Below are 17,962 nucleotides of genomic sequence, written 5' to 3' on the forward strand. Positions count from 1 at the left end.
GTCACATGAGCCCCAGGAGATCAAGTGCCAACACCGCTAGAACAACGCTGGCACCATAAGAGAGTATAAGTATTATTTTAACGGGGGTAAACATGGTTATTGAGTAGGGATTGTCCGAGTAGTGGGGACAACACTTTCAATTTTCAAGCTCCATCATTATACCCTACATCCCCCCCCCCTCTAAGGAAAGTATTTACACCATAGTAAACAGCATAGAACAAGTTGGGAACAACTGAAGGCATGTCACAGAGGAAATACACAGCACTCCACTTGTTGCCTTAAAAGGAGCACAACTAGGATAGATTTCCTTAATGCAGAACTTATATTTATATCTGTCTGTCTATTAAAGCAGACTTCATCAGTAGCTTCAAGAGTCTACTTTCCAACCATTATGCTTTTGATCCTTTTATCTCTGTGTATGTGAGCCGTGTTCTGAACTTCCGGTCATGCCCAGTACACCTCCCTGAAGCCGGGAAGGGTACATCCTGCTTCTGAAGTGCATTGACGCTACCAAACTGAGCCCGCACATGCACAAGATTTCCAGCAGTGGGCGGTGACGCCAGCTTGTGGAAATCATGTTCTCACGCCTACAGAGGTGTGAAAGAAAGAGGGCTGACTAGTGTAGGGAAACAACGCCCCATTGACTAGTCAAGGCCCTAATTAAAATAGGAAGGGCGAGGTTTACAAGTCATTTTTTTTAAACATTAATATTAGTGAATAGGCTGGTTAGGGAGGGAATTTGGGCATGTAGTTGTCAATGCTTCTGGCCAGAGGGGACCTTACAGGTTCCCGTTAACAGTGAAATATGTTTTCCTGACGATGGTCTGATTGACAGAAGCAACCTGATTTGGCTTGCCGCACCAATACAATAATAAACTAAATTCTTATTTGAAACATAAACATTATGGAATCTAGGCCTTTTTTCCTTTTTGGCTAGTTAACCTTACTGTGCGCAATCTAACAGAAACTTGTCAGGTCACTCCCTTTTACGCACCAAGGAAGGTCAGGGAGGAGTCTTTGAGAATACCCTTAGCAGAGGGCTCTCCTTAGGGGAGCTGATAATGACATCCATGCGCTCTCGAGCATGTCACAGCATTTCAGATTTTCTTTAAAAGCTAATGTAGAGTAGAAAGAAATATAACAGAGTGGGCATACCTGCAGAGTCTGACTACGCTGTGTTTGTAGTCTGTAACCATGGAGACACCAAGAAGCTGTAGAAATAATCTCATACTGCAATTTGTTTCTAATTCACTATTTGCAAATTTGATTCATTTTATAATGATTGGGATTGCCTCAATGGGAAGGATCTCTCGAATTGCAAGTAAATATCAAGTAACCTGAGGTTATCCATAGTGTTATTTCAGACAAATTAAGGTTTAAGCGTAAAAAGTCATTTTAATGCGACAACTTGTGGATTCATGTTATCACGTCAGGGTTAGTTTTCATGTCACATCATTGTAAAGCAAACTTTTAATTACATCAAAGAAGTTTGACAGATATCGGACATATATATGTATTTTTTTCCCCCACCTTTTTTAGGCTCCGTGCAAAGAAAATGAGAAATGAGCCTGTCTCTGTCAACATTGCTTGTATCCCAGCTCTTCCCTAGATAAGATAATGTTTAATGCTGTTAGTGGGGACTTTATCCTGTAATTCTTTCTTATGTCTAAGCTTCTGTTTCTTCTCTTTATCCAAACAATGTGCTGACTAGGGAAATATTTGCAGTAGTTATTTTTTATGAAGGAAGATGAGATAAGGCGATAAACTTCTCTCTGGGGCTTTTCGAGTTCATGGAGCTGACTGTTTACTGCTGCACAGTGTTTATGTAGGAAGGTGTCGAGCCCGGTATGAGCTACAAATGCATAGCCGGTCATAGATTTTATATAAAATGCATGGTGCTAAAAAGCCCCCCATAAACAATACAATGACGGTGTCCGCATGCTGAATTTTGTGGGGTTGATGTGTATGGATGGAGGCGTCCCCACTCTCCGCAGCACTCAATCGTTTTGTTCTCCAGTTAGATATATCTCTGCCAGAAATGTCTTGCGACGACTTGTTCCGCTATCCCCGTAAAGTGCACACAAATGCTCAGTGGAGTAGTCATGTGAGTGAGGCAGTCAAGAGAGATGTAGACAGCAATCTAAAGTGTATGGGCTCAATATTTACCCATTATTGTTTTCCTACCATATGTATTCTGTGTCCTGTTCACATGATTACCCCATTAACACAGTGAATCCTGACCGGCGGGGCCACATGTCTCTTCCGCAGGAGACTGCAGCTGCTTGTACCCACAATCATGGTTCAGTGCGCTGCGGTCTCCTGCTTGTGTTCTCCGTACGGAGGATGCATGTGATTCCACAGCAATCAATTAACAAGCTGTGGTCTGGAAAGACGCTCCGCAAGTCAGTGTTTGCTGCAGAAAAATGAAGCACAGTGCCTACAGGATTTCTAGAAATCCCATCCACTGTGCTTGTACTGTACACCGCAACGTTTTGGACGCAGCTGAAGCATGCTGCGTCCAAAACACTGCAAATATTGATTGTGGACATGGCACCCTAAGTCAAAAAAGATTTAAATGCACGTGCAAAAAATTCCCATATGGCTCTGTTGCCTGGAAGATGACAAAAGTATCCTCCTGGCTCCTCCTTTTTATTTGTTGTTTTTTTTGTTTTGTTTTTAAATCTAAGTCTACAGGTAACTGATGCCATAGCTTCTAGTTTGCATTCTTAAACACACAGTACTTAAATTTTTTTTTTTTTGTTGAAAAGTCGTACATATGTTTTTTAAGAATATTTGTATGCAAGCCTCTCTCTCCGTCTAGTACTTTTAGAGTATGGCATGCTTTTGTATGACACCCTCACAAAACCACCCATGCCTCTATCCCATACAAAACAATGTATTTGGAAAGATAGAAGACAGAAACAGGGAAAACTGCTTCTGTCTTCTGTCCAGGATCTCTGACAATCTTTTGTAAATGCACTGGATGAAAGACGAGGACCTCGGGAAGTAAATTAACTTCATTGGTTGGGAGATCCTTAAGTAGTTAATTTCTTGGGTCTCAAAACAAACTTACATGAACGCCTTTATATATCACTTCTTTTGTGTAATACAGGGGAACCTTGGTTTACGAGAACAGTCCGTTCTGGGAGTGTGCATGTAAACCAAGTTACTCGTCTAGCAAAGCAAGATTTCCCATAGGAAATAATTGAAACTCAGACAATTCGTTCCACAACGTGTGCAATGTCCAAACCTGGTTCCCTATTGTGCCATTACTTAAATACATACACACACACACACACACACACACACATTCTGCTCACCTTACCTTTTGTTCCCTCGCCTGCCTCCTGGTTCTTGTAGTCCGCAGGTATGTGTATCTGGTAACCATCGCGACTGATGCAGGAGCTTCTGCAGTCAGTGCTTCAACAGCAGATGTCATACGCAGGAGCCGCTTGCCTCTGATTGGCCAGCGCGCTGCCTTTGAGAAGCGACTGACAGCAGAAGCTCCTTCGTCGTCGCGATGGTTACCGGTTACACATACTGTACCTGCGGACTATATGAACCAGGAGGCCGCTGAGGGAACGGAGGGTAAGGTGAACACAATGTGTGTGTTTGTGTGTACTGCAAGAGCGGGTCAGAGCGCAGTAAAAGTACGGAACCGGAAGTGTGTGCAGTGAGTATTTGCTTGTACAGGAAAGATTGCTCGCAAACAGATTTACAAATTTATAGCAAGCTTTGCTCGTATAGAGAAATCCTCGCACACCAAGTTACTCGTAAACAGAGGTTCCACTGTACTGGGGTCTCTTTTTTTTTTTTTTTCTTTGTTTCCAGATCTGTGTTTCACTGCAACCTCTGTCCCCACCCTATAGTTCTGACTCCCGGTGCCTCTCTGCGCTAGTATGTTAAATAAAAATATGTATGTCAGGGTTATTCCCACTCACTTGCTGTTTGTAGAAGATTCAGCTGCAGGAATCCCCCACAATCCCAAGCTGAGTGGAGCTGCACGTGCTCAGCCTCCGCTTCATGATCAGAATGACTGCTGGAAATAGTTGAGCACTGTTCTTTTTCCAACTGTTTCATTGACAATGAAGTGAAGTCCGAAGCCTGTGCAGCTCACTCCGTTCAAGGTTGGGCTCTGCAGGGGTCCACCGCCCTGTTTTTGGGATCACTGGGGGGCCTCATTGGTTGAGCGATCAACAAGTCCTGGACGTGGCGGGTCCTGACCTGCAGGGCCATAAGTATCCAATTCAGGAGGCCGCAGTTGCTCTTGTCCACGATCAGGGTTCGTGCAGTTGCAATTTATCTATTCTGCTCTCCTTATGGAGAAGACTTGCGTCTCTGCAGTAAGGAATTGACATGCTGCGGTGCAGGAAGCCCCGCAGGTCAGTTTATGCTGCGGGACTACACACATAATGGGCATGGGATTTCTAGAAATCCATCCACTGTGCTTATACTGTACAATGCAGTGTTCTGGACGCATCTGAAATATGCTGCATCCAAAACGTTGTGAACACTAATCATTGGCACGCACCCTAGGGCTATGCACACGTTGAGGATTTGGTTGCAGAAATTTCTGCACCATTTCTGCATCTCTCAGCATCAGGATTTGCCTGACATTTTGTGACAAAACTGCGCTTAAAGGGAACCTGTCAGCAGATTTGGGGCCTATAAGCTGGGGCCACCACCACTGGGCTCTTATATGCAGCATCCTAACATGCTGTATATAAGAGCGCAGGCCGCTGTGTAGAACTTAAAAATTACTTTATAATACTCACTTAAACGGTCGGTGCAGTTCAGAATGGTCAGATTGGCGTCTTCGTTCTCCGATGTTGGCGCCTCCTCTTTTTGCCATCTTTGTCGTCTTTTTTCTGAAGCCTGGGTGCATGACACGTCCTACGTCATTCGCCAGCATTGAGATCCTGCGCAGGCGCACTTTGTTCTGCCCTGAGCAGAGCAAAGTATTGTAGTGCGCCTGCGCGGGACCGGCGAATGTGTGTGACGTAGAACACGTCATGCACCCTGGCTTCAGAAGATGAAGATGGCCGAAAGAGGAGGCTCCGGCACTGGAGAAAGAAGACGCCCATATGGCCCAACTCCACCGCAGCAACCGTTTTAGGTGAGTATTATAAAGTGATTTTTACGTCCTACACAGCGGCCTGGGCTCTTACATACAGCATTCTAACATGCTGTATATAAGAGCCCAGTGGTGGTGGCCGCAGCTTATACGCCCCAAATCTGCTGACAGGTTCCCTTTTAAAAACACACAAAAAGTGATAAAAATGCACTGTGTGCACACAGCTTAAGCAAAAAGAAAAAGTAAATTATAGATTGTCTAGCTGCGAGGATCTCCAAGAATCAGCCGCAATTTGTTTGGTAGCGGAGTATTCTACTGCAGCGCCACCTCAGGGGAAAGAGAACATTTCATGGTGCCCATAGAGAGCCATTGGCTGCCTGTGCACTGTATGACCTGCCTGTTCCTCCAGAGGAAAGGCAATCTTTCTGGGCTATCTCCGCTGGAGGTCCTTAGCTAGGAAACCACGTTTTATTAATCGTTAATGCACTAATCACCGGTAACCGTTGTATAATAGTCTTCTCAGCCTGAGCTCTGAACAATAACAATGGGAAAATCAGTAGCGTGACATGACGTGCGGCTCCGGCAGCGGTCGTCAGTGAAGTGTCTCTCTGTAATCGTTAATACAACTATTGATTTTAATAATCTTCACTGCTGCTGTATATTGATTCGGAGGGCAAGCTGGTGACCCTTCCCATACTGGAGCTGTCCTCTGCAGACAACCCGCATAATTTACAGCCTCTCATATACTGCAGGTAACGAGGGATATGTGCGGACTGCAGATAACAGCTGGGAAAGGCTCTAATTGCTACTGAATAACTGCTACATTTAATTTCAGATCAAGAGATTAAGGATACAGCCCAGGGTACTAAAGGTCACTGCCAGATTGTTTCCTTCAAGGACAGGCGTTCTGTGAGAATCTGTAGTAGTCAGCTGCCAGGCCATAAAAAAAACAAACAAAACACAAAACTATTCGTAATTTTTTTTGTTAATTTGCCAGATATTCACAACTTTTTTTTCCTCCATGTGTAGAAGAAACTTTGTCATGTACTTTTGTTTGCTTTGTCTACAGACCATAGGGTTTTCTGATTTTATACATCTGTGCACTAGTATATTAAAGTGTTTCGCCCCCCAGTGTTGTCTGCAAATCTTATGCTCAAACATTACTTGTCAACCAGGTGATAAGTGACCTGTTTTTGCTCTTAAGCTAGGTTTACACACTGAGACTTTCTAGCGATCCAACCTGCGATCTCAACCTAGCCGGGATCGCTACAAAGTCTCTGGTGAGCTGTCAAACAGGCAGACCTGGCCAACGACCATAGGCTATGTGCGCACGTTGCGTACAAGCCCTGCAGAAATTTCTGCAGCGATCTGAAGAGCACATGTGCGCTTTAGATCGCTGCAGAAATGTCCGTAGTGAGCGCCGATTCCATGCGCTCTGCCTGCAGCTCCTGCCATAGGCAGTAGCCGAAGCGCTGCGCTCTTAAACGCCACGTGCGCACGGCCCCTGCACAGTCTCCATAGACTGTGCAGGGGACGCAGGACGCATGCAGTTACGCTGCGCTACAAAGCGCAGCGTAACTGCATGTTTTTACGCGACGTGCGCACATAGCCTAACAGCGATCCGGACCTGCAGAGCGACTAGCTGGTCGTTGGGGACGTGTCAAAAAAGCAGGTGAACTTCACCCGACTTCATTTAATGCCGCGCGGCTGTGTGCCGTGTAAATAAATAAATAATTAAAAAATCCGGCGTGCGGTCTCCCCCTATTTTAATACCAGCCAGATAAAGCCATACGGCTGCAGGCTGGCATTCTCAGGATGGGGAGCCCCACGTTATGGGGAGCCCCCCAGCCTAACAATATCAGTCAGCAGTCGCCCAGAATTGCCGCATACATTAGATGCGACAGTTCTGGGACTGTACCCGGCTCTTCCCGATTTACCCTGGTGCGTTGGCAAATCGGGGTAATAAGGAGTTATTGGCAGCCAATAGCTGCCAATAAGTCCTAGATTAATCATGTCAGGTGTCTCCCCGAGATTCCTTCCATGATTAATCTGTAAGTGACAGTAAATAAACACACACACCCGAAAAATCCTTTATTAGAAATTAAAAACACAAACACATTCCCTCATTACCAATTTATTACCCACAACAAAGCCCTCCTTGTCCGGCGTAATCCACGGTCCTCCAGCGTCGCATCCAGCTCTGCTGCATGCAGATGACAGGAGCAGCAGAAGACACAGCCGCTCCTGTCACCTGCACGCAGCTAATGAAGAGAGCCGTGTGATCGGCTGAGCTGTCACTGAGGTTACCTGGATCCAGCGGTGGCCGCGGGTAACCTCAGTGACAGCTCAGCTGATCGCGCTACTCACCTCATTTGCTGCGTGGAGCTGACCGGAGCAGCGGTGAGTAGCGCGATCAGCTGAGCTGTCACTGAGGTTACCCGCGGCCACCGCTGCATCCACCGCTGGATCCAGGTAACCTCAGTGACAGCTCAGCCAATCACACGGCTCTCTTCATTAGCTGCGTGCAGGTGACAGGAGCGGCTGTGTCTTCTGCTGCTCCTGTCACCTGCATGCAGCAGAGCTGGATGCGACGCTGGAGGACCGTGGATTACGCCGGACAAGGAGGGCTTTGTTGTGGGTAATAAATTGGTAATGAGGGAATTTGTTAGTGTTTTTTATTTCTAATAAAGGATTTTTCGGGTGTGTGTTTTTTAACTGTAATTTACAGATTAATCATGGAGGGTGTCTCATAGACGCCTGACATGATTAATCTAGGACTTATTGGTAGCTATGGGCTGCCAATAACTCCTTATTACCCCGATTTGCCAACGCACCAGGGCAAATTGGGAAGAGCCGGGTACAGTCCCAGAACTGTCGCATCTAATGTATGCGGCAATTCTGGGCGGCTGCTGACTGATATTGTTAGGGTGGGGGGCTCCCCATAACGTGGAGCTCCCCATCCTGAGAATACCAGCCTTTAGCCGTATGGCTTTATCTGGCTGGTATTAAAATTGGGGGGGGGACCTCACGCCGGATTTTTTAATTATTTATTTATTTCACTGCACAGTATAGACACGCCCACCGGCTGCTGTGATTGGGTGCAGTGACACAGCTGTCACTCAGCGTGTGGGCGTGTCTCACTGCAACCAATCATATTTGCCGGTGGGCGGGGAAAAGCAGGGAATACGAGATTGTTTAATGAGCGGCCGGCTTTTTCAAAAAAGGAAAAGCCGCTGGAGCAGAGTGAACGCCGTGCAGCGCCGGTGATCGGGGATCGGTGAGTATGAGAGAGGGGGGGACACTTCAGTCACTCGGGGGATTAGCGGTCACCGGTGAATCCTTCACCGGTGACCGCTAATCAGGACGCTATACAGACAGAGCCGCGGAGTCGCTGTAAAGTCCCCTTTACACACTGAAACTTGCTAGCGATGCATGCTGCACAGCGGGAAACAAAGGACCTAGGAATGGTCCTGAACGATTTGTAGCGATCACAACTTCACAGCAGGGGCCAGGTCGCTGATAGGTTTCACACACTGCAATGTCGCTTTGGAGGTCGCTGTAACGTCACAAAACCGGTGACGTTACAGCGATGTCGTTTGCGATGTTGCAGTGTGTAAACCCAGCTTTATTTTATTCTCGCTGCTCCCCCTGAGACTTTCATTTATTTGCAACATTGACCCTTTAACAATCCTTGCCATGTGACTAATGCCAAAAGCCAAACCAGAATCTCAATTTGCAGACACGGGTGGCTGTTATCCTAAAGCCCCCGTCACATTTAACGACTTACCAGCGATCCCGGAAACGATGCAACCTAATAAGGATCACTGGTAAGTCGCTGGGAGGTTGCTGGGAGGTTGCTGGGAGGTTGCTGGTGAGATGTCACACAGTCAGACCTTACCAACGACTCAGTAACGATGAGCGACCTGTATAGGAGGTCATTGGTAGGTGTCAAACACAACGATGTGTCCTGCCCAGCAGGACATCGCCTTTGAAGAAAATGGTCCGGACCCTTCGGCAACCTCACAGCAGGGGCCTGATCGCTGGTAGGTGTCACATATAACGAGATCGCTGAAAAGATCGTTACTGCGTCACAGAAACCGTGACGCAGCAACGATCTCGTTGACGATCTTGTTGTGCGTGACGGGACCTTAAGTCATATGACAAGGCTCGGTAAAGGGTCTATATTGACTTTAAGGTTTGCTATTTCCAATAGATGGTGCTAGAGATCACATCCTCTTCATCTCCAAAGAGCCAATTTGCATATTTAATTTTCCAGAGGAGCATTGCATAGCTTATAAGCCTCCTTACACTGGCATGTCAAATATGTCACTCTGCACAAGAAGAAGCGTTACCCCTTAGTTTCTATTTAGAGTTAATTTTTTCTGGTCAAATAGTGCTAAGCTGCAATACCATAATTATTTAATAACCATTTTACATTTTTTCAAACAGTTTTACACCTATTTTCTGGTGTGAAAGCCTTGATGAATTAACCCTATAGTTTTCACCAGGCTTCTTATTTATTATGATTATTATTATAGATGGGATTACAATGACCGGTAACACCTTAATACACAGATAACACAGGATCCACCAATCACAATAACACAGTAGGTGATGTCGCAGCTGACCCTGCTTCCTCACTATTCACAATGACCTTTGCACACACTCATTAGATGCTTCAATCTAATTCAATGTACATGTGTTATTTCCTTAAACAATAGGAAGTCATAAGAAGGACCAGTGTAGGGATTACAATAGGTATATATTTTTCTTTAATACAGGTTATGATGCTAGAGATATTTTTAACATATATATAGCTGATTTAGTCAGTCATTTTTATTTCCCTTTCAGGTCGATTCTTTTCTTTTATTTCAGCTGTCTATATTGTTTCCTTACACTGCGTTTTAACTTTTTTTTTTATTTTATATTTTAGGCTATATTTATGATTCCTACAAATCCTCCACCTACTTTCAGGAAACCTGAGCTGTGGTCAGATGAATTTACAGATTTTGTGAAGAAATGTCTTGTGAAAAACCCTGAGCAGAGAGCGACGGCTACACACCTCCTACAGGTAGTGATGCTTGTACATATTGCCAATGGTCTTCCGTCTCTTCCCTGTACAGAATATTTTTCACTCCCACGGTTGTGTTACACGCGTTTGATGCAGGTGTCATTTCCTGAATATCAAATTCCAAAAATTGTATGTGATGGTTTGTTTGTTAACCCCTTCACGCCTGGGCAATTTTCCGATTTTTGGTTTGTTTGTTTTCCGCTCCCCTTCTTCCGAGAACCGTAACTTTATTTTTCTGTCAGTCTTGCCATATCGGGGCTTATTTTTTTGTGGGCCGAGTTATACTTTTAGATGAAACCATATGTTTTACCATATAGTGTACTGGAAAACTGCAAAAAAAAGCCAAGTGCAAAAAAAAAAGTGTGATTGCATGATTGTTTTTGGGATAGCTTAGTCACAGTGTTCACTATATGGTAAAACTGATGTGTCGGTGTGATGCCTCAGGTCGGTACGAGTTTGTAGATACCAAATATGAATAGGTTAACTTTTATCTAAAGGGTTAAAAAAAATTCAGAAGTTTGTCCCAAAAAAAATGGCGCACGTTTTGTGCTATTTTCCATGATCTGTATTGTTCTCATTTTTCGGGATCTATGGCTCAGTAAAGGCTTATTTTTTGCATCTTGAACTGACGTTGTTAACGGTACTATTTTTGCGCAGAATCGCCGTTTTGATCACCTGTTATCGCATTTTGCATAAAATTTGCAGTACCGAAAAAACGTAATTTTGGCGTTTGGAATTTTTTTGCCGCTGCGCTATTCACCAATCATATTAATTTTATATTTTGATAGATCAGGCATTTCGGAACGCGGCAATACTTGAGTATATTTTCTTTTTTTAACCCTTTACTTTTCAGTGGGGCGAATGGGGCGTGGTTTAAACTTTTAGGTTTTTTATTTTTTGAATTTTTTAACTTTTTTTTTTTTAAATTTTAATTTTACTAGTACCCCTAGGGGGCTTCAGCAGTCTGAACACTCATTTTTTCTTGTAGATCAGAACAGCATTGCTCTGATCTGCACAAAAGCAGCTCTCCTCTCACACACGGCCCTCTGCCAGCTGTAAGAGAAACTGACTCATGATAGCTACAGGACTCATCATATGACCCTGTGTTACCATGGCAACCCATCGGATCCACGTGATCGGATCCACGTGATCACATCACCTGACTTCCAATGGAGCCGGGTAAATGAATGCTTACCACAGCTCGCTGTTACATTGCGCTGTGACATTTTCACAGCGTGCTGTAAGAGGTTAACAGGCACGAGTGGGTAGCGATTCCACTCGTGCAGCGATCGCTGACGACTGCCGGCGGTAGCAGGTACGGATTAACCTGAAACGATCCATGACGTACCCAATGCGTCATGTGTCGTGAAGAGGTTAAAGGGGTATTCCTGTCTGTCATTCATAGCTAATGCAGCAGTCACAAGTGGTCAGGATGGCCATATAGAGGAAGACCTGAAATAGAGCAGATTATAACCCTCTTAACAGACTGAAAAAAGTAAAAATATATAAATTATAAAATGGGACCCCTTTAATGGTTTTTGTTTATATGTATCATGAGCACATGTAACTTTGTATGTCATGCTGATCACAAGCTGCAGCTTCTCTACCGGTGCGATCAGCTGCAGGAGCACGACTGATATACACAGCTGGACTCCTACTGCTATCTTCACTTTCTATCGCACCCGCTCCATCGGTCTCCTGCAGTTTGTGACCTGCCGGATCTAGGTCCATTTTCAATTCCTGTTTATGAGAGCCTCTTTCTGGCTCTCATAGACTTGAATTAAGAGATTGTGACCATTACGTCTGACCTTCTGGCCAGTCTGAAGTTGCGGGACTTTAAAGGCGCCGATAAAAGGTGAAGACGCTGGCAGATAAGTGTAATGGTACCGTCACGCTAAGCAACATCGCTAGCAACATCGCTGCTGAGGCACAACTTGCTAACGATGTTGCGGTGTGTGACATCCAGCAACAACCTGGCCCCTGCTGTGAGGTCGTTGGTTGTTGCTGAATGTCCTGGACCATTTTTTAGTTGTTGCTGTCCCGCTGTGAAGCGCACATCGCTGTGTGACAGCGACAGAGCAACAACTAAATGTGCAGTGACCTGGGAGCCGGCTTCTGCGGACACTGGTAACCAATGTAAACAGCGGGTAACCAAGAAGCCCTTGCCTTGGTTACCTGATATTTACCTTCGTTACCAGCGTCCGCCGCTCTCACGCTGTCAGTGCCGGCTCCTGCTCTCTGCACGTGTAGCTGCAGTACACATCGGGTAATTAACCCGATGTGTACTGTGGCTAGGAGAGCAGGGAGCCAGCGCTAAGCGGTGTGCGCTGGTAACCAAGGTAAATATCTGGTTCGTTACCCGATATTTACCTTACTTACCAAGCGCAGCATGCTTCCACGACGCTCCAGCGATCCCTGCCAGGTCAGGTTGCTGGTGGGATCGCTGGAGCGTCGCTTTTTAGTGTGACTTCTCACCAGCGACCTCCTAGCAACTTACCAGCGATCCCTAACAGGTTGTATCGTTGTTGGGATCGCTGGTAAGTTGTATAGTGTGACTGGGCCTTAAGGCTAAGTGCAGAAACCTGAAATTAGAAGCGCTGAAATAAATAAAACATTTGCTGGATTGGTGCTTTAAAATCCCTTTTGTGAGACTACTAAATATTGTAAAAAAAAAACCCCCAAAAAAAACAAAACAAAACCCTACCCTTCCCTCTGATTTTTCCAAATAAAATAATGGTTTACTCTAGGAATAAATAATTGTCACATATTTGGTATTGCTGCGTCCTCATGGACACGTATTATAACACTACGTCATTATTTCGCCTACATGGTGAAATAAAAAAAAGTGATTTAGAAAATTGTATATGCCCCAAATGGCATCAATAAATATTAAAACTTGTGCAGACGACATGCTCTAATTCAGCCATACAACTGAAAACTATGGCTCTCAGAACATGACACAAATTTATGAAAAGTGATTTTCTTGTGTAAGAGTAGTTAGAAAAATTATATAACTATATAAATATATACAACTGTGTGTGTGTGTTTAGTGTGTATATATATATATATATATATATATATATATATATATACAATGTATATGTGTGTGTATATGTGTGTGTATATATATATATATATATATATATATATATATATATATATATATATTATTTTTTTTATATACTCACTCACTGCACATCATTATAACTGTATAGACCTGAAATATAAAACGTTACTGTTATTTACGCTGCATGATGAACATATAAAGAGAGTAATACCAAAAAAAAAAAAATACAAGAATTGCTGAATTTTTCCCATCCAGCCCTAAAAAAAAATAATTATTAATTCAAAGTGATCAAAAAGTTATTTGTAACCAAAAATGGCCTCAGTTAAAGCTATAGCTCATATGGCAGAAAAAAACCCAAAATTCTCACACAACTGCCTATGGTAAAATAAAAAAAAAGTATGGGTTTCATAGTATGGCAAACACCCATAAAAAAGTTATGTAAATTAGGGTATCATATCAACCTCCAGAATAAAGTTAATGCCAATTACATGGAATAATGCGCTGTTGTTTTAAAATAATAAAGTCCAGAATTTTTGTTTCTTTTGTGCAACAAAAAAAGTGTAATAAAAATGGTTGTATCAGAAAATGGAACAGCTGAAAACAACATTGTGTCATGCAAAAACTAAGCCCTCCTACAGCTCCAGTGGAGGAACATTGTAAAACATACGGCTCTCAGAATATGGTCACACAAAAACAAATTAATCTCTTCATGCAGAGCATTCATGATACAAAAATAGTAAAACCTGAATTAGACCACGTGCGCACTTTGCGTTGAGTTTTTTGCAGTTGTAAACGCATCCTCTGGCAGAAATGGTCTTTCTCAAATTTGGTTTTGACCACAATAACGCTAACAATACACTTGCATTTTTACCGCGTTTTTACCGCGTTTTACATGCTTTTTCCTTGCTTAAAGTCAGATGTGTTTTGAATACAAATACACTACTAAATAAAGTTTAAACATTCAAACACTATGAAAAAAACGGAAAAAATGATAACAAATATGAGTTAAATCATACACAAAATAGCTAATTTTATTAAAATTATAACTGTTTTTTAATATTTATGCATAAAATAACGTTGAATTATGGATTTTCATTAATTTAATTGTCGGACTATGTGTGTTTGTAAAGGGATCATATCATTCCCTTATTATAAAATAAAAAACGCATGCGGTTCTTTTGTCAAAAAAACATGTTTTCTGCATCCAGAAAGCATGTAAAACGCTGGGATTTTGATTCAGGCTGCGTTTTGAAACTTCTCATTGACTCTAATGTTAGCAAAGCGCTGCCAAAATGGCAAAAACAATTGACATGCTGCTTCTTTAACCCTAGAACGCGCAACCATAGAAATCTACCATAGAAAACAAGTAACCTAGCAGGCCTGCGAGGCCCCAGGTATGCGTTCTAGGGTTAAACGCTGAGTTTTTGCCAAATTTTCTGCAACTGAAACGCTGCGTTTTGAACAACAAAGTGCGCACAAGAAATCACAATTTCCCATAGACTTTGCTTGAAAATCAAAACGCATGCATTTTGGCATTAAAACGCTGCGGAAACGCATGAAAAAACGCAAAGTGTGCACAAAGCCTTAAACAATGCTGGTATTGTTGTAATCTTACTGGCAGCAGAATAAAGTTGGCTCCTGAGGTTAAAGCCCCACTTCAGTGTTTTTTTTTATTTCACCTCTGGAATGGTGCTTGAAATCCTAGTTCCCTGAGCCCTGTCTTCTACTCACCTTCTGGCGGCTTCACCTTCTATCACTGTCACTCCTGTCAGTCTCCTATGATTGGTGACCTGCCATCAGCTCCACCTGAGGTCATAACTCAATACAAGTCTATGAGAGTCTCATCTCTCACTCAGATGTATTGAGAGCTTGTGATGCAACTTCTGACTTCCTGCCAGTCAGTAGGTTCGGGCACAAGATGGCGCCACAAGTTCGGTAAATGGTTAACCCCTTCAGCCCCGGGGCACTTTCCGTTTTTGTGTTTTTGTTTTTTGCTCCCCTTCTTCCGAGAGCCGTAACTTTTTTTTTATTTTTCCGTCAATCTTGCCATATGAGGGCTTGTTTTTTGCAGGACAAGTTGTACTTTTAAATGAAACCATAAGTTTTACCATATGGTGTACTGGAAAGCAACAACAAAAATTCCAAGTGTGGAAAAATTGCAAAAAAAGTGTGATGGCACAATAGTTTTTGGGATGTTTTATTCACATTGTTCACTATATGGTAAAACTGATGTGTGGGTATGATGCCTGAGGTCGGTGCGAGTTTGTAGACACCAAACATGTATAGGTTTACTTGTATCTAAGGGGTTAAAAAAATTCACAAGCTTGTCCAATAAAAGTGGCGTACGTTTTGCGCCATTTTCCGAAACCCGTAGAGTTCTCATTTTTTGGGATCTATGGCTCAGTGACGGCTTATTTTTTGCGTCTCGAGCTGACGTTTATAATGGTAACATTTTTGCGCAGATGCTATGTTTTGATCGCCTGTTATTGCATTTTGCGTAAAACTTGCGGCGACCAAAAAACGTAATTTTGGCGTTTGGAATTTTTTTGCCACTACGCCGTTTACCAATTAGATTAATTGATTTTATATTTTGATAGATCGAGCATTTCTGAATGCGGCGATGCCAAATATGTGTATATTTATTTTTTTTTTAACCCTTTAATTTTCAGTGGGGGGAAAGGGGGGTGATTTGAACTTTTAGGTTTTTTGTTTTTTTTTTAAATGTTTTAAAACTTTTTTTTACTTTTTTTTATTTTATTTTACTAGTCCCCCTAGGGGGCTATAGCGATCAGCAATCCGATTGCTGATCGCTATCTGCTGATCACAGCTATACCGCTGTAAACAGCAGAAATAGTCACTTTCTTTTTTCCTCTGCTCCGTGCCGAGGAAAAAGGAAAGTGAAACTTAGTAGCAGCAGGCGTCATCACATGACCCTGTGCTACGATGGCAACCACCGAACGTCACGTGATCACTCACGTGACGTCCGGAGGGGGCGGCGGTAAGTAAAAAACATGGCCGCGCGCATATAGATCTCGCTGCCAGACTTTGGCAGCGAGATCTAAGGGGTTAATGTTCCGGGTGGAATGCGATTCCACTCGGAACATGTAGGCACACATGTCAGCTGTTGAAAACAGCTGATATGTGTGCCGATCCACGCCGCCTGCCCGAGCCAGGGGGCGGGGCTTACCAGGACACGATCCATGACGGAAAGTTCCGTCCATGGTCGTGAAGGAGTTAAGAGTGTATGACAGGGTTAAGGGGACTTAGGCTGCTTTCACACATCAGTCTTTTTCCATCAGTCACAATCCGTCGCCTTGAGAAAATACGGTATCCTGCAAAATATTTAACAAGATTCAGTTTTTTCCCGCATAGACTTGTATTAACGACAGATTGCGACTGATGGCATTGCGTTGCATCTGTCTCGCGACTGATCAGTCATTGAATGACTGTCCGCCAGGTGGAAGCAGCGCAGAATGTAACGTTTTTTGTGTTCGGCGAAAAAACGGACCACGTAGAATCCGTTAAAAATCTCTTCTCCCTCTCCTCCTTCTTACTCCCCCTCCCCCTACCTGACTGGCTTCATTATTAGCGTAGCTTTACAGAACCCTTTACTAGTGTTATTGTCTTCCCGCGGCTCCGGTGCTGATTGTTGCTTGTTTGTGCTGTTTTACAACCTGTTTTCTACACTGGGTTGTAATTTCAATGTTGGGCTCTCAGCGATGTGGACTTTAAAAGTGTTTTAGTACATTTATGGAGTAATAAAGTAAATCACTACTATCTACTATATGGTTATGGCTTTCTGGGCATATTACTGTTTACTGAATCATGTAGTCTTGTGGTTTACTGGGGCAATTATTACAAACCACTGTGAATTTTTTTTTTTTTACGTGTGGTAGAACACACTAACAATTTCAAAAGGACACACACACACACACACACACACACACACACACACACACACACACACACACACACACACTCTATTTTCTTTTATTAAAAATAATGGGTAAAAGTGTCCCTGTCTCAATAATGGGGAGGGTGCTCCAGCTTATCTATAGACTCTCCACAAAAGGCATTAAAAAATAAAATGGTACTAGACCCCCTTATAATTCTGTGATTGGTGTGTACCCTCCCCATTATTTGATTTGTTCATGCCTCCTTTGTAAATTTCTGTCCAACATACTGTATTTTTCATTTTATAAGATGCAGGGGGGCGGCAGCGGTGCTGTAGTGGGGTCACAGGAGGCAGGGGAGGTTGTGGAGTATGGCGATGCTGCAGTCGGGGCTGGGCTGGCTACGATGTGAGCTGTGCTGGCTGACAGCATGTATATGCCCCAGCCCCTCCTGTGCTGTATATACCCCCAGCTCATCATGTGATATATATACCCCCAGCCCCTCCTGTGATATGTATGCCTCCAACCCCTCCTGTGATATGTATGCCCCCAGACCCTCCACTGTGATGTATAAGCCTCAACGTCTCCATTGTGATGTATATGCCCCCAGTCCCTCCTGTGATGTATATGAGGGCATATACATCAAAAGAGGGGCTGAGGGCACATACATTACGGGAGGGGCTGAGGGCACGTACATTACCGGAGGGGCTGGGGCATATATTACTGGGAGGCATATATATTGCTGAGGGGCATGGACAACACTTGGAGGGCACGGAAAGCACTGTTGGGGCACAAACTTCACTGTGGCGCAAGCATCACTAGTGGGGTACGGACAGCACTGGGAGAGCATAGACATC

At 43.6% G+C, this 17,962-nt stretch overlaps 1 protein-coding gene across 1 annotated transcript in view; it reads left to right on the plus strand.

Moving 5' to 3' along the window:
- STK3 (serine/threonine kinase 3) overlaps window positions 1-17,962 on the plus strand; it is a 283,538-nt gene that overhangs the window by 124,894 nt on the left and 140,682 nt on the right. Inside the window, exon 7 of the mRNA XM_075353079.1 lies at window positions 10,008-10,145. Coding sequence (XP_075209194.1) covers window positions 10,008-10,145 — 138 coding nt within the window. The remainder of the gene's footprint in view (window positions 1-10,007; window positions 10,146-17,962) is intronic.

This window comes from Anomaloglossus baeobatrachus, chromosome 6, assembly GCF_048569485.1.
Source record: "Anomaloglossus baeobatrachus isolate aAnoBae1 chromosome 6, aAnoBae1.hap1, whole genome shotgun sequence".
NCBI lineage: Eukaryota > Metazoa > Chordata > Amphibia > Anura > Aromobatidae > Anomaloglossus > Anomaloglossus baeobatrachus.